Source organism: Sitophilus oryzae, unplaced genomic scaffold, assembly GCF_002938485.1.
Source record: "Sitophilus oryzae breed Bouriz unplaced genomic scaffold, Soryzae_2.0 scaffold_494_pilon_pilon, whole genome shotgun sequence".
Taxonomy (NCBI): domain Eukaryota; kingdom Metazoa; phylum Arthropoda; class Insecta; order Coleoptera; family Curculionidae; genus Sitophilus; species Sitophilus oryzae.
Genome location: NW_022147078.1, coordinates 2,608,892 through 2,627,408, shown reverse-complemented (window position 1 = coordinate 2,627,408; position 18,517 = coordinate 2,608,892). Strand labels below are relative to the sequence as shown.

At 28.6% G+C, this 18,517-nt stretch overlaps 1 protein-coding gene across 2 annotated transcripts; it reads left to right on the top strand.

The window, feature by feature from the left end:
• The first annotated feature begins 5,209 nt into the window (after nt 1–5,209).
• LOC115886578 (facilitated trehalose transporter Tret1-like) lies at nt 5,210–11,023 on the top strand. 2 transcript variants are annotated; one of them, XM_030905809.1, is made up of 2 exons: nt 5,210–5,438; nt 9,649–11,023. In XM_030905809.1, the coding sequence occupies exons 1-2, from the start codon at nt 5,405–5,407 to the stop codon at nt 10,968–10,970; spliced, it is 1,356 nt and encodes a 451-aa protein (XP_030761669.1). In that variant the 5' UTR covers nt 5,210–5,404; the 3' UTR covers nt 10,971–11,023. The 2 variants fall into 2 exon arrangements, with proteins under 2 accessions (XP_030761669.1, XP_030761668.1); XM_030905808.1 differs by lacking the exon at nt 5,210–5,438 and adding an exon at nt 8,589–8,751.
• The last annotated feature ends 7,494 nt before the right edge of the window (nt 11,024–18,517 follow it).

Sequence of the window (18,517 nt, the reverse complement as noted above, 5' to 3'; positions counted from 1 at the left end):
TTCTCCTACAAAAACTGCTAAACAGATTTTTTTCGCTGTGTAATTTTTGGAATACTTTTATTTGCTGATAAGCTGTTCATTTATATTCCTGAGAGTTTAAGCATAGCAATATTTTCTGTGATATTTCAAAAAGTAAAAAGTTTCCATACTTTTGGCCACCACTGTATATAAAAATTGTCTCCACATATTTTTTCTGTCTACAAAGCGTTGAGAAACAAATTCTGAGATCTATGAAAAATATATTTCCCGCAAATTTGATAAAAACAGGCGTCAATTATTCGATACCTAATCGTATAATGTAGTAAAAATTATCTAATAAATGCCGAATAACTATCGAATTCTCTAAAAGAATTAGGTAGAGGTATCTCGAGTGGATATTTAATACGATCATCTTCAATTTATCATGTTTCGAGTGCATCGGGTAACATGCTGGTGACGCTATTAAGTAAGGAAACGTCCTAATGTATTCTTTATCACGTATTAATTGGATGGCAGTGATAACATACCTGGGAATAATTTACAGTAGATTTTTAATTGAGTGTGTATAGTATTATTGATATACCCAGAAAAAATGTACCTATAGGCTTTAATTTTACAATTGACTACCAAAAGATAGATAATTTATATTATAATTTCTTTACATTTCATCGATTCGCTAATCCTGACCTTTAAACGCAAATATCTTGAACCCTGAAGTTAGATACACTATTTTTTTGGATACCCTGTATATCTGAAACAGCTGAAGATAGGTATAGGACACTGAAGTACATGAAAAACGTCTGGAATTATCTGAAGAATACAAAAATGGAATAATATGCTGGATGTTGCATTTAAAATAATAAAATTGGTATTGGCTACTGTTACTTGGCACACCCTGTATAAAAAGTTTGTGTTGAAAAAAATGCGCAACTAAAAATACTAATCGACCTGTGCGAGCGTTTTTTCTAGAAGGCTCTCATTGATTTGTTATTAAATTTATTCCGTTTAATTGATACACACTGTATATTATTGATTTGATATATTGAAATCACTGTAAATTGTGATGAGAAAATCAAATAATTTTGTCACATCATTCTCCAATCAGAGTTTACGACAAAACTGACAATAAAGACACTTCATTTGATTGGGGATTAAAGAAATTAAATAAAAGTCATATCTATGTACCGAGACACATATTTAAAAAAATTAAAAAAATGTTATTAAACAAAAAAAAATGGCAAACAATTCTACATTTTTCTGCAATGTGAAGTAGACAAACGGTAATCTTAAAGATAAATAAACAACTTGAAATACATACACTTAATTGAGTTGTGATATTACATAAAATATATAGTATATAATATAGTATATAATATAGTATATAATGTGTAATATGTAATAAAATCAGATTTAATTGATTTTGTAAAAGAGATTTTTTGACAAAATGGTGAAGGAAAAATTAAAATAAAAGCAACATATTTCAAAAATCCAAAAAAAATCGGAAAAAAATAGAAAAATTTAAACATGCATATATTTTAAAATTATAAATCACCTTAGGTAGAATAACCTATATTTTTAGCGAAAAATAAAATAATATGAACAAAGATACAAGATTTGGATTGAATTTCTTTTCAGTAATCAAATATTTAAGAAAAAAAGGAAGTAAATAACATAAAAAAATAAAAAACGTTATAAAACGAAAAAAAAGAACGGCAAACAGTTATTCTACATTTTTTTGCAATGTGAAGTAGATAAACGTTGTTCTGTGTAATCTTCAAGATAAATAAACAACTTGAAATACATACACTTAATTGACTTGTGAGATTACATAGTAAATATATGTTTAAAACCTTTTATTTACTATCTATAATGTGTAATATGTAATAAAATCAGATTTAATTGATTTTGTAAAATAGATTTTTTGACAAAATGGTGAAGGAAAAATTAAAATTAAAGCAACATATTTCAAAAATCCAAAAAAAATCGGAAAAAAATAGAAAAATTTAAACATGCATATATTTTAAAATTATAAATCACCTTAGGTAGAAGAACCTATATTTTTAGCAAAAAATAAAATAATATGAACAAAGATACAAGATTTGGATTGAATTTCTTTTCAGTACTCAAATATTTAAGAAGAAAAGGAAGTAAATAACATAAAAAAATTAAAAAAAAACGTTATAAAACGATAAAAAAAAGAATGACAAACAATTCTATACATTTTTCTGCAATGTGAAGTAGATAAACGCTGTTATGTGTAATCTTATAGATAAATAAACAACTTGAAATACATACACTTAATTGATTTGTGATATTACATAGTAAAGCTATGTTTAAAAGCTTTTATTTACTACCTATAATGTGTAATATGTAAGAAAATTAGATTTAATTGATTTTGTAAAATAGATTTTTTGACAAAATGGTGAAGGAAAAATTAAAATAAAACCAGCATATTTCAAAAATCCAAAAAAAAATCGGAAAAAAATAGAAATATTTAAACATGCATATATTTTAAAATTATAAATCACCTTAGGTAGAATAACCTATATTTTTAGCGAAAAATAAAATAATATAAACAAAGATACAAGATTTGGATTGAATTTCTTTTCAGTACTCAAATATTTAAGAAGAAAAGAAAGTAAATAACATAAAAAAATAAAAAAAAAACGTTATAAAACGATAAAAAAAAGAATGACAAACAATTCTATACATTTTTCTGCAATGTGAAGTAGATAAACGCTGTTATGTGTAATCTTATAGATAAATAAACAACTTGAAATACATACACTTAATTGATTTGTGATATTACATAGTAAAGCTATGTTTAAAAGCTTTTATTTACTACCTATAATGTATAATATCCTGTAATATGTAACGAAATCAGAATTAATTGATTTTTTAAAATAGTTTTTTTTTGACAAAATGGTGAAGGAAAAATTAAAATAAAAACAAATTTTTTTTCAAAAACCCCAAAAAATTCAGAAAAAAATGGGAAAATTTAAATATAGATATATTTTAAAACTATAAAACACCTTAGGTAGAATAACTTTTATTTTTTAGCAAAAAAATAAACTAATATGAACAAAGATACAAGATTTGGATTGAATTAGATTGAAAAAAAAACGTTATTCTACGTTCTTTTGCAATTTGAAGTAGATAAACGCTGTTATGTGTAATCTTAAAGATAAATAAACAACTTGAAATACATACATTTAATTGACTTGTGATATTACATAGTAAATCTATATTTAAGAGCTTTTATTTACTACCTATAATATAATGTATAATATCCTGTAATAAGTAACAAAATCGGAATTAATTGATTTTGTAAAATAGTTTTTTTTTGACAAAATGGCGAAGGAAAAATTAAAATAAAAGCAAAATTTTTTTTAAAAACACCAAAAAATTCAGAAAAAAATAGGAAATTTTAAACATTGATATATTTTAAAATTTTAAATCACCTTAGGTAGAATAACTTTTATTTTTAGCAAAAAAAAATAAAATAATATGAACCAAAATACAAGATTTAGATTGAATTTCTTTTGAGTACTCAAATATTTAAGAAAAAAGGTAGTAAACAGCATGGTACTTGATTAAATCAATATGCATTGTGCAATTTGATGATTAAGTAATAATAATAATAATAATTTGGCTCCTCTGAGATGTTTATCCAAGATTTCTAGATTAAATTAAACAAATAAATCAGTTAATTGCAATCATTGTTGTCATTTATTATAAATAAACTATTCTACAACTAATTGTTTACCAAAGATTAGGAATAGAAATCACTAAAAGAAAAAATATGAGTGATTACAGGAAAGAAATCTAGTTAAGTACAAATTAGAGTATGATTTATTACATATTATACAGGGTGTTTATTTGAAAGTTAATTTTATTTAATATAGGCAAATTATTTTTTATTTATTTTTGAGTTTTTTGAATGATTCCAGTCAATTGACACTTTTTTATCGATGGGCAAAAAAAAGTTTTTTTAATTTCACTCAAAATGAGTTATTTAGACCTAAATACAAAATATTTTCATGATGTCTGTCTGTCTGTCTGTCTGTCTGTCTGTCCGTCTCGTACATGACTCACAAAAACCGTATTGTAAACTATTGCCAAATACATAAAATTATGATATCAAAAAACTCTTTAACAGTTTTTTTTTAAATTAATTTGTAATCTTGTGACATCCTCTATAATTTATTTAAAAAAAATATATTTTATTTTGAAAATAATAAATAAGATAGATATTTTAATTTTAATTTTAACACTCGGTAATTGTAAATTCATATATAGTAAGTATCTAAGACGATTTTTTAAACTCAGTGCCTTTTGATGGAGTTGTTTCGTTTTTATACTATCCGATTGAAATGAATCTTTTTTGGCATTCACCTGTTAAGCTTGAACTCCCTGTGACTGTGACTACCTGTGTTGGTAACTATTGGTAACTCAAAAGATCTACATCATTCAATATATTGATATTTGAAAAAAAAGTGAAAGTTTGATATCTGCAGAACAAAGGCACGAAGGATTTTAACAAATAATATACGTACAGTAGAAAAGTACATACCTTTGGCAATCTTCAACATAATTTGGCTTTCTAATAAAATGTATAAGCACTTGTAAATATTTTGTTTTCCTATGATCTCTGCCTTGCTGAGCAGAAAACGACAAAATTTGGTTGATAAAAATGTATCGACATACAAAGAATATTCATGCATTTTTGTATCAATTGGAATGTCTACTATTTATTCCAATCAGTACACATTTTTTGGCTTATTACTAACCAAACGTTTTTGTCCCGCTAAATTTATCTTCCAACGCACTGTGCGCTCGTCCGTCAAATGCAAAAATAACTGTCACTGTCTAAAATCTTTAGCGCCAACTTCAACTCGGTCAGTAGATGACGTAAAAAAACTGACAGTGCAGGAAGATAGGAATCGAACTATCCTTATCCTCCCGGCGCCAATTTTTTTTTAAATAACGCTTCAAACATTGTTAAAACAGATTATAGGATATGACGGTTTTGCAACATATATTTTCAAAAACAATCTTAACAAACGTAAAGAAATATTATTTAACAAATTACCTATAGAGAGTTAGTTATTAGCAACAAGATATGATCGATACTATATGATTTATTGTAAATTTCCATAAAAATTTGGCAATTAAAGATAAAACAGACAATACATGAATATAAAATACGAAATCTTCAGCTATATAGCTTGATATCGATTCGCATTTCAATAATTCGTTTCGTCAATGATCTGGAGTGTTGTTGAGGACCCTCTTCACAATGATAAGATTGCAATATAATCGACCAATTTATACTAATGTTTAGTAGGTATCATTCGCCCAGTCAATATTTTCTAATCCCTAGCAGCTCAAGATCTACCTCAATAATATTGAAACCAGGAAAAACATGTTCGAATATTCGGTACTCAGTATTCTAGTTGGTAAGGAACATTTTTTATTCTATAAATTTTTGAGTGTAGTCATTTTTGTAATTTTTATTTCGAGTTCTTAGTACTGATTTAGGGTCAACTTTCGTTTAGCTGAAATCAGTTATTAGAAAAAAAAATTCTTTAAAAAGCTACTGTAAACCACGGAAAACACAAATTTTCCTGCGGAAATGCGTGATTTCCAAATTTCGAATAACTGAAATCTGCTATAAAAAAAACATTTTGCGTTTTACTTTTAATATTTTTCTGAACATATAAAATTACAGTTGAGGGTTGGAATCTTTGGTGTTACACAGCAAAATAAAAACACTAAATCACCACAATACACCAAAACACTTTTACTTTTACGCGCGTTTCGCTAACCATGTTAGCATCATCAGCAGATGATTATAAACTTAGTTTATAATCATCTGCATCCAGTGTAAAAGTAAAAGTGTTTTGGTGTATTGTGGTGATTTAGTGTTTTTATTTTGCAACATATAAACACAAAAATTTTCCTGCGGAAATAAGCTGTCTTCATTTTCTTAAGATATTTATTAGACTTTAGAATAGCTGAAATCAGTTATATAAAAAATAAATATATTTTTGCCTTTTAGAAGCGTTTACAAACTCAGGAAAATAAAAAATTTCCTGCGGAAATGCTTGATTTTCATTTTCCATTTGTTCCTTATTATATTATCGGGTCTTGTAAAGTATAAGTACCCACGAATTTAGCTTTTTTTTTAGCAGAAAGTTCTATGCTTATAGAACAGTTTAAAAGCAAAAAAAAATCCTTGGATGAAGCACTTTTGAACCCAAAAAAATAATTTAAAAGTGTCTAAAATGCTAACCAATCTAATAATAAATCTAATAATATTTTTACAAAATCACAGGTAATTATTAAAATATAAAAACCACAGCTTAGCACCCTCCACAAAGAAAAGCTAACCAAAGCAACCCAAATGCTAACCAATCTAATATTTTTGCAAAATCACAGTTAATTATTAAAATATAAAAGAAAACTGCATGATCCAATGATTTTTGTTTTGAATCAGCCCTATTTACGTAAAGCTTTAATAAAAAACAAGAATAAGTTCAACATTCCGAGGTACTTATAGGGTTTACAAGAACCTATATTATCTATTCTACAAGAATTGTTAATCCTCCGAAAGATGTTTTACTCCATCCAGCACCCCTATTCACTCCTGGGTCCCGTAAGGTTCTAAACTGAAAAATCTATGAAAAACAAAGTGCACAAAATGACATTGACACATTTTCGCAGGATTTGTTTTGTATTTGTTTGCTCGTAAAGGCTTGTATAAAACAAATATAAGTTCATTTTTCATGTAACTGATTTCGGCTATTGTAAAATCAAAGCATTTTTTTATATAAAATAAAAATAAAAAAATCCCGCAGACACTTTTTTGTGTATTTATGTTAAGAAAAATGTCTAAAACACACCGCCAAGGCTAGTTTTGATGTAACAGATTTCGGCTATACTAAAGTCCGAAAAATGAAAATGACGCATTTCCGCAGGAAAATTTTTGTATATTTGTACTCCTAACGCCTTCTAGAACCTTTGAATAAAAAGTCTAGAACGCATATACAGGGTGTTTCAAAACAAATGCGAAAAACTTTAGGGGGTGATTCCTTGTTCAAAATAAAGGGTAGTTTGCTTTATAAACGTTGGGTCAAAAGTCAACCATTAGGGAGATATCGCGGTACAAAGGTGGCGGAAAAATAATGTTTTTATTTTTTATCTTGAAAACGAAAAGAGATAGACTAATGAAATTTTATAGAAGCATTGCTGTTATGAAAACACACTTTCAGGTAATTTTTTTACTTTTTTAAAATAAGTGGAAGGGGTTGAAATAAACTACCCGTATCATTCTTGTTAACGAAATTTAAAGAAAAATCTTATCAAACACATGCAAATGTTTTAATTTGGATAGTTTAGTTTGTTTAGAAACTTTTTTACCTCTTGTGTTTTTTTGATAAAACTCACCGATTGGAAATTAAAAAATAAAATGTAAAGCATTACATGTCAGGACAAAAAACATTTTTAGATTAAGAATCTAGTGATAATAACGATAATAATAATCATCTAGATAATAACGTATTGCAGTAGAGTAATGGTCAAATAAAATAATATTAGGAACATCCTAAAAAGTAACAGTGGCCGACTAGATTTTTTCCTAAAAAAATTACAGCAGCCCACTAGTCCTAGGAGGAGTTTTTATGAATATGGAATTAGTTTGTAGATACATTTGTTGGCATTATTTTTTATTATTTTAATGGGTTATATATTTCGGTTAGGTGGGTTTATACCCGGGTAAATCGAAACTTAGTTTTTCGCAATAAATTCAAAACACCCTGTGGAAAAAATGGGACGGGCATTTTGGATAAAAAAAACACTTTCCTGTAATCTTAGGTATATTCCTAACATTTCATTTTTTGAATTATCCTATTATCTCTTCTTTTATGAGCTGCACATTTTAAATTAAAGTAGTCATATTTTTACGAACTTGAACCCTATTCGTGTGAACCCTTGTTATTGGCTAGATTTTTTAAATTTATCTGACTATTCTTTTTTTCTAGTATAGCTCAATGCAAAACTTGTCAGATTGACACGGGATTTTTGATAAATATAAGTACTAATATTAATTTTTATACTTCATATTCGTTGATAGACATAATTGAGATATTTGCAAAAAAATTCTATTGTTTACTAGAAAATTCAATATCTACGTTTTTAAATGCGTTAGAAAATTTGTAAATATGATCTATAGGCACACTTCTATTGGGATTTTATTTTGATTTGTTACACTGGAATAACAAAATATTTGACACAAATAAAATTAAAACTCAAGTAAAGATTGGAAACACACTGTATATCCAATTCGTCCAACTTATTGTTTACAATTTTAAAATTATTGTATCTATCAATAGTTCGTTGAATATTAATATACATCAGGAATTATATTAAATTTTAATTATTGTTATTACTTCGAGATCGTCTTTTACACTAAGGAAAAACCCTCTGTCTCAATTATTATAACTATATGTTGTAATAATAACCAATCACTATCTCTTAAAGGAAATATATAAAATATAAACAATTTTATTACGTATATATCAAAGTAAAGAATTCTCCAATTTAGTTTGTGTGGTGTGTTCTAACGAATATATTGATTGGCTAAAAAATAAATAAATTTTCTCTAACTTAAAAAAAAATTGTATAAAATATTATAAACTTTTTAGTTAAATTTTACTATTATAATGCAAGTGATATTTAGTTTGGAGTATTCAGTATTTAGCGTAATTACTGGTAATGTTGTTATTACTTTTTTTATTCATCATCATTATCATTTACAATATGGTGTAGTCTCCCTCACATATTTAGATAGTCTCTTTGTAGTTGAGCCATTGTTTTTTATTTTTGGCTGTGCGGGCCCAAGTTATCCCTGTTTATTTTTTTCCAACGCACAAGTCACAGAACAGCTATCTAGCAACTACCGCACCAGATCGTTCCTTGTGGCAAGTGAAAAAATGCGTATACTAGAAATAATAAGAAAAAACAGCAAATTGGTCGAATGAATTTACCCTTATCATTTACTCTGATAAATGTTTAAATAAACTTTTCAAATTTCAATCCTTCATATTTTCTCAACGACTTGACCGATTTTCAAAAACAAAATTGACGTGTTTTTGAATTTTCTGAAAAAAAAATTACCCTGGCCGTTATGCCAAGGTTATGCCTTGCGGAACGTTTTCGATGGGCCACACTGTATAGTATGATCGAAAAAAAAACGGTGTCAAAGACTGCGGGAGATGACAATGGATGGGAATTTTGGCGAGACTAATTTCTAGGTGCGTGTTTCGTTTTTTTTTCGATCGTATGGTATTACTCATCAAATCACTGACAAAGAGTTTGATAATTATTTTTTTAATTAAAATACTCAAAATATTTATCACTTTAATTAAACAATGAATAATGACGATCAGGACAGTAAGTTCCTCTCAGATTACAACATTTTTAGATAAAGACAAGGCTCGAAAGGTCAAAATTGTAATATTTGTTTGTACTGTAGATTATTCATTGAATTAATTGAATTTATTAATTTTAAATTAACACTTTTACTGTTAAATAACGAGAATGAATTGGATAAATACTTTTTTTATCTTATCTTTTATAAAATATTAACACATTTTCTCTTATTTCCAGCCACCGTCCTAGGCTTCATTGCTGGCTGTAATTTGACCTGGACCTCTCCAGAATTCGGCTACCTCAACTCAACAGACACCGGGCCATTCAATGGCACCCTCACAGACGCACAAACGTCATGGATATCCGGCGTTATGTCCTTGGGAGCCGCATTGGGTCCTTTCATTTTCGGCTACCTTGCCGAAAAAATCGGAAGAAAATGGACCATCTTGACTGTATCCATGCCGTTCGTTATTAGTTCGGTACTATGCGCTTTTTCCAGAGTTGTAGAAGAATTCTACGTGGCCAGATTCATTACTGGGATTTCCATTGGTGGTACCTTCACCATTTTACCTATGTACGTCGGCGAAATGTCGCTAGACGAACACAGAGGTGTTCTGGGATCTGTCATGAACGTATTTCTTTGTTTCGGATTGCTTTTCACATACGTTGTGGGAGCTTTAGTTTCTAAAGTGCTGATATTTAACTTAATCCTTGCATCACTCACCATAGCATTTTTCGTTCTGTTCTTGTTCATGGGAGTGGAGACTCCCCATTACTATGTGATGAAAAACAAGCATGATCTTGCCAAAGGGGCTCTGTTGAGAATTCGGAAACAAAGCGATCAGGAAACAGAAAAGGAACTGGATCATATAAGAACAATAATTGAGGGAGAGGAACAGGGGAACTTACTGGATATTTTCAGGAACAAAGGTTCGGTGAAAGCGTTTATTATTGGTAGTGGATTGGTGTTCTTTCAGCAAGCTTCCGGAATAAACGCGGTGCTCTTTTTCGCACAAAACATCTTCCAAGACGCCGGAAGCACTCTGAAAGCAAACTACTGTTCTATGATCATCGGTGCCGTTCAGTTTGGTACCAGTTTCATCACTCCACTAGTTTCGAATCTTTTCGGACGAAAAACACTGTTGATCCTTTCAGGAGTGGGTATGTGTCTTTCCGAGTCAGTCCTGGGAATCTACGACATCCTGAAAGACAGTGATGCTGACAAAGTCAGCTCATTATCGTTCCTACCCATTATTTCCCTGGTACTTTACATCATAACCTACAACGTAGGGTACGGTCCTCTACCCTGGGCAATAGTGGCAGAGATTTTCCCATCCAGCATCAGATCGGCAGCTGGTTCTTTGGTTACTTTCATTTGCTGGATTACGAGTTTCTTTATAACAAAGTGGTTCAAGGAGTTGTCCCAGGATTTGGGACAAGGGCAATGTTTCTTAGGGTTCGCTGTGTTTTCTCTGGTGGCTGCTGCGTTTGTACAGTTCTTTGTTATAGAAACTAAGGGCAAGACGCTGAAAGAAATTCAAGATGATCTTAACAATTGATTTGAGGGAGTGGATGTGAAGCATAAAATACTCTGTTGGGACGTCGTGAGATTCAAAAGAAAAATGTACAAAAAGTAGTTAAAGGTTTTAACTTTACAATGCTGTGATTTTAGAGTAATAATGTAATCTTTTTTTTAATACTGTACGTGCCTTGGTAATGTAAATATAAAATAAGATCAAAAAACAGTAATTAAAAGATATTTTTTTTTGACTCTAACTGTTTTATTGTTGTTGTTAAATGTTATAAAGATGAAATATGATCTAGAAAATATGCTCTGTTAAAAACTAAATTCATTAATATGTAGAATTTTCGGAAATTTTATAAAATAAACAAAATCTGTGAGATATTGTATATCATTGCAGTATTTTGACATGTAAAACCATTCTTGTCAATTTTGGTTACAAAGAGTATTATTGTTAAATTTGTTTAAATATTATATACAGGGTTGTTCACCACATACGACACGGAGTATTGTAGCTAAACGATGAGATTTTTACAAATTGTAAGTTTTGGGTTCGATGAAGGACTATTAGAGGTACAATTTAAAAATAATTTTACAAGATACAAAGTGTCCCAAATAAGTAAAAAATATCAAAGTTGTATTTTTTTAAATGGAACACCCTGTATATTATTACATTTTTAGTTTCTACGATTAAAATAAAGGTAAATTTGATTAAGATTTATTATACTTAAACCTTACCGTTTTTGAAATATTTTCAATTTTGTGAAATTGCAGTAAAAATTTTAAGGCTTCATTTCTCCAAGGGTATCAAAGTTTTTAATACTAAATATTTACTGAAGTTTATTTACTGATCAGTTATTGTGTTGCAATAATAAAAATAATACTACCTTATACAGATTGTCTAAAAATTTATTTTAAATAATTATTAGCTTCAAACGGCAATAACTTGTTTAATTTAAATGGAACACCCTGTATATTTTACGAGAATCAGATGCACAATTTAATTGTCTATCAAATTATATTATACCATTTTTTACCTATCTCTTTAAGTTTCCGTAGAAAATGCATTTTCTTGTAATTTAGAACTTATTTATCAATATACCCATGGACTATTGACATTTCAGATTATTTTTAAAGATGTACCAAATTTTTAAAGAGTACAGATACTAATATTGTCGATATAATTCGTTTATTTCATTAAAAAATAAAAAAAACTGTTTAAATATTTGTTAAAGAGGATCAATTAATATGATTCCAGCTGTGATTCCAGTATTCAAACTACATTAACTGACTGTTTGCGTTGATTAATAATAATTGCTCCAAATACTAAAAAACTGGATTTTGTATGGGCATTAGACAGTGTGATAAAAAGTAACACCTTAAAAATGATATTTCATTTTTTAATAAATGCTTATTTATAACAACAGAGACTTTAATTTGATAACTTATTATTATATTGATTTCGGACTCAAATCCACATTTATTTATAATAATTTATTAACGAACACAATTAAGTATGTAATTAATTAGTATATGGGCGGAAATAATGGTCATATATTTAATTAATGGTATACCTACTCTTTTATAAAGATTTAAATAGTTTTCTTTTTGCATACAAATGGGCTAGTAATATTATCGTTTTGCTAAAAACGATAATATTACTAGTCTGTACATTTTGTACATTTGTTGCTTTAAAAACAATCTAAAATGTCAATATTCCATGGATATATTGATAAATGAGGTCTAAATTATAAGAAAATGCATTTTCTATGAAAACTTGAAGGGATAGGTAAAAAATGGTATAATACAATTTGATAGACAATTTAATTGTGCATCTGATTCTCCTAAATATACAGGGCATTCTATTTAAATTAAAGAAGTTATTGCCGTTTGAAGCTAATAATTATTTAAAATAAATTTTTAGACACTCTGTATAAGGTAGTATTATTTTTATTATTGCAACATAATAACTGATCAATAAATAAACTTCATTAAATATTTAGTATTAAAAACATTGATACCCTTGAGAAATGAAGCTTTAAAATTTTACTGCAATTTCACAAAATTGAAAATATTTCAAAAACGGTAAGGTTTAAGTATAATAAACCTTAATCAAATTTACCTTTATTTTAATCGTAGAAACTAAAAATGTAATAATATACAGGGTGTTCCATTTAAAAAAATACAACTTTGATATTTTTTATTTATTTGGGACACTCTGTATCTTGTAAAAATATTTTTAAATTGTAGCTCTAATAGTCCTTCAACGAACCCCAAACTTACAATTTGTAAAAATCTCATCGTTTAGCTACAATACTCCGTGTCGTATGTGGTGAACAACCTTGTATAGTTTGCTAAAAAAGTATTTTTTATTATATTTACGCAATTTTCCAAAAAGATTTTCGCAATAGAAAAATACAATTTTTGTTTTTGTTATTAATAAATTGTTTTAAATATTATTTATTGTTTCTATAATTTCCTTTTACCTTAGTTAAATATACCGTATGATCGAATAAAAACGGCGTCAGCCATGGCTATGAAATGAAGATCGTTGTCATTTTATATGTAAATTTATATAGGAAATGCCATCGATCGTCATTTCCAAGCCAACTGGACGCCGTTTTTATTCGATCATACTGTATTATCATAGGTAACATATATATAGTCTATGTTATATAGCAGGAAAAAAAAACGGCGTCAGCGATGGCTATGTAATGAAGATTATGATACGGGGAATGTCATCGATGTGTTCCTTTTCAAGCCAACTAGACGCCGTTTTTTTTCGATTATACGGTATATAGCACGTGCTAAACATAAAACTATCATACGATGGAAATAAAGTGGCATCGGAAATAAATTGGAACAATGTCACCGATTGTCATTTTTCACGCCAACTGGACGCCGTTTTTTTTTCGATCATACGGTAGTAAATATCGTATGATCGAAAAAAAAACAGCGTCCACGATGGTTATAAAATGAAGATTGCTGTCATTTTATATGTAAAATTATATGGGAAATGTCATCGATCGTCATTTCCAAGCCAACTGGACGCCGTTTTTTTTCGATCATACGGTATCCACACGAAATTAATATACTGTACTTAATACTTACCTTTTGTAATAGAATTACTTTTTAACTCTAAAATTTAAAATTCTTGACGAAATGATGAACGGAAAAAATATTTTGTGTTCTAAAAATATATATTTTATTTTTTGCATACTCTGCGCACAGATTACAGATTAAATTTTTGGACAAATAAAAAAGAACATTTAAAACACTACAACTTACTATGAATTACCTACGTGTTAACATTCTCCAGTGAAGGAAGTAACTTACAGATCATAACTAGCCATGACAAGACAAGAGGAAAACAAAATCCAGTGGTAAAGAAATGTCAGATGTCGGTTAAGACCGGCTAAGGCAATTTAGTTAAATAATTTTTTATAATATATTTCTCTTAATTGAGGATGTAACCTTTGTTTTCAAGCCAATAGGCGTTCGATAAGTTAATAAAGCCATGGACTCATTAGTGTACGGAGTGTTGATTTATTGAATAAAAAATTCGAGCGGTGTCTACCGGACTACTGTGTGCATGACGATTGTGTAAGTGTTTTTTTTTATTACTTTTTGTATATTGTATTAAAATTAAGTTAGGTATGTACTAATTTACCATAAATACATATTAGAAAATGTTTATTGATGGCCAATAACAATTTTTTCCAAATAGTTGATGTTAGCACCATAAATGCATGCTTAAATATCTAGCCAAAGCTATTACAAATCTAATGATCGAAAAAAGGTTGCTCAACCAAAAAATACCAAGAAAACTAACACTTTGGGTGAATATTGAAAGATACTGTAGTATGCGAAACAACAGCTGAAGAGAAGGGACTAAAAATGAGAAATCTTTGCCCTATGTGCTCTTACAAAATAAAAAGAAACCTTGAGTATCTCTGTACAGTTTGTAAAAAAACCATTTGGCTACAGTGCTCAAGAAAAATATGTTTAAATTGCTGCGAGTAGATATAAAAATATTTGAGAATATTACTTTTTTATGTTTACGACGTATTTTTTTAAATGTTTGGACTAAATTTTCTCGAAAATAAAGACATGATTTAAAATTCCGTTACAATACGGAAATAGATTGAAATTTTGTGATTATAGTGATATATAATTTATATTGTTTTGTAACAAATTGCTCGCTATTTTATGGTATATGCTGAAGCTCTCCAAACCTTAATCAAAGCACGTGTGTTTGGAATTTTCTGAAATCTATACTAATATACAGGGTTGTTCACCACATACGACACGGAGTATTGTAGCTAAACGATTAGATTTTTACAAATTGTAAGTTTGGGGTTCGTTGAAGGACTATTAGAGCTACAATTTAAAAATATTTTTACAAGATACAGAGTGTCCCAAATAAATAAAAAATATCAAAGTTGTATTTTTTTAAATGGAACACCCTGTATATTATTACATTTTTAGTTTCTACGATTAAAATAAAGGTAAATTTGATTACGATTTATTATACTTAAACCTTACCGTTTTTGAAATATTTTCAATTTTGTGAAATTGCAGTAAAAATTTTAAAGCTTCATTTCTCCAAGGGTATCAAAGTTTTTAATACTAAATATTTAATGAAGTTTATTTATTGATCAGTTATTGTGTTGCAATAATAAAAATAATACTACCTTATACAGAGTGTCTAAAAATTTATTTTAAATAATTATTAGCTTCAAACGGCAATAACTTCTTTAATTTAAATGGAATGCCCTGTACATTTTAGGAGAATCAGATGCACAATTAAATTGTCTATCAAATTGTATTATACCATTTTTTACCTATCCCTTCAAGTTTTCGTAGAAAATGCATTTTCTTATAATTTAGACCTCATTTATCAATATATCCATGGAATATTGACATTTTAGATTGTTTTTAAAGCAACAAATGTACAAAATGTACAGGCTAGTAATATTATCGTTTTTAGCAAAACGATAATATTACTAACCCATTATATATGCAAAAAGAAAACGATTTAAATCTTTATAAAAGTATACCATTAATTAAATATAACACCATTATTTCCGCCCATATACTAATTAATTACATACTTAATTGTGTTCGTTAATAAATTATTATAAATAAATGTGGATTTGAGTCAGAAATCAATATAATAATAAGTTATCAAATTAAAGTCTCTGTTGTTATAAATAAGCATTTATTAAAAAATGAAATATAATTTTTAAGGTATTACTTTTTATCACACTGTCTAATGCCCGTACAAAATTCAGTTTTTTAGTATTTGGAGCAATTATTATTAATCAACGCAAACAGTCAGTTAATGTAGTTTGAATACTGGAATCATATTAATTGGTCCTCTTTAACAAATATTTAAACAGTTTTTTTATTTTTTAATGAAATAAACGAATTATATCGACAATATTAGTATCTGTACTCTTTAAAAATTTGGTACATCTTTAAAAATAATCTAAAGTGTCAATAGTCCATGGGTATATTGATAAATAAGTTCTAAATTACAAGAAAATGCATTTTCTACGGAAACTTAAAGAGATAGGTAAAAAATGGTATAATATAATTTGATAGACAATTAAATTGTGCACCTGATTCTCGTAAAATATACAGGGTGTTCCATATAAATTAAACAAGTTATTGCCGTTTGAAGCTAATAATTATTTAAAATAAATTTTTAGACACTCTGTATAAGGTAGTATTATTTTTATTATTGCAACACAATAACTGATCAGTAAATAAACTACAGTAAATATTTATTATTAAAAACTTTGATACCCTTGGAGAAATGAAGCCTTAAAATTTTTACTGCAATTTCACAAAATTGAAAATATTTCAAAAACGGTAAGGTTTAAGTATAATAAATCGTAATCAAATTTACCTTTATTTTAATCGTAGAAACTAAAAATGTAATAATATACAGGGTGTTCCATTTAAAAAATACAACTTTGATATTTTTTACTTATTTGGGACACTCTGTATCTTGTAAAATTATTTTTAAATTGTACCTCTAATAGTCCTTCATCGAACCCAAAACTTACAACTTGTAAAAATCTCATCGTTTAGCTACAATACTCCGTGTCGTATGTGGTGAACAACCCTGTATAAAATCCTTAAGTGACTGACATACTTATTAATTACGATCCTGCTCAAACCACTCAACGTAAGAAGCTCAATTTTGGCATACAGGTTGATTCTAGGGTGTAGAGGTTCGATTAGAAGGGATTTTTCGAAATTCCAGTTCCAAGAGGGTGAAACCACCCCTCAAATATTACAATATTTTTTATTTAAAAAACGGTCAAGTTTCCGAAAAAACGCTTAAACACGTATATTTTATTTTGTTTTTTTACATATTTTAAGATTTTTTAAAAATGTATACAGGGTGTTTCGAAAAATCTGGTCATTGATTAATCACGATCCTGCCTAAAGCGCTTGACGTAAAAAGCTTATTTTTGGCAAACGGATTTTTCGAAAGTCAAATTCCAAAGAGATGAAACTACCCCTCAAATATTACCAAGTGATATAATAATATCGCCATATTGTTTTTTCTCATGCTGACATAAATGTGAGAAAATTTTATCCAATTTGTATGTTAATGGAAATTCTTGCTTTGCTTTATCATCACCATTACAAATGATTAATTCGACGCGAACGAAGTCGCGGGTACACGCTAGTATAATATATATTTGCTTCGGCCACACACCCGTTTTACCCGTAATACACTCTTAAGGGTTAATTTTAATAATTGTAATGTTATAAACATTACAAAAAGCAAGTTATAGAGTCAGAATTCACCTAAATAAATTAGTAAAACATGGTGTATCTGTGACAGAGTACATTCTGCTATTCGACTCGCCCTGTACAGACTGGTTTTTCGAATTCCCACAGACACAGGTAGGTATTTTGGTCGGGTCCCCTTCACAAAACACCCGACAATACCCTCGGTGATCTCGGGCGCCAGCTGTGTCTCAGTCAAAGCCGAAAATATACCTAGAAATAACCCCCGAAATCGTTTCTCTTTTGCTTTTCAAAAGAATTCCCAGAATCGATCCATTAGCGTCTGCAGAATTCACACCAAAGGGACGGAATGGCGTATACAAAGCCATTTTTAACAGTTAGAATATTTTAAAAAGTGAATCCGATAGAAAAAAACTAGAGTATCTAATAAAAAGAGCAACAAGAAAGTAATTAATAAATTTATGCTCGAAACAAATGAGATAATGGGCTTTACTCTATCGTTGACTCACCCTGTATATACGTATTATATTATATTCTCAGATTTTATACATTTTTATATAGACGTAGAAAATTAATTTTCTACGCGTCGTTACCCAACCCTGGCCACTCTGTATATCCCAAAAAATGCCACTGATGTTGAGGTGGGGATCCATTTCGTAGGTAACTACTGGCTGTGATACGATTCACAAAATCACATATCACACCAGAAGTTCCTTCAAGTCAGATTCCCAATATTCTTCTCCTCCAACATATTTCTGTGTTCTCAAATTCTAGTTCTAGTTGTTCACGCCATGTAGATCAGTCGAAATCATA

Bases quoted from the DNA above. Each gene is read 5' to 3' on its own strand.
- LOC115886578 (XM_030905808.1), top strand. From the start codon at position 8,703: ATGCAAGTGATATTTAGTTTGGAGTATTCAGTATTTAGCGTAATTACT. The intron at 8,752-9,648 runs GTAATGTTGTTA...TCTTATTTCCAG, and splicing joins AGTATTTAGCGTAATTACTG to CCACCGTCCTAGGCTTCATT.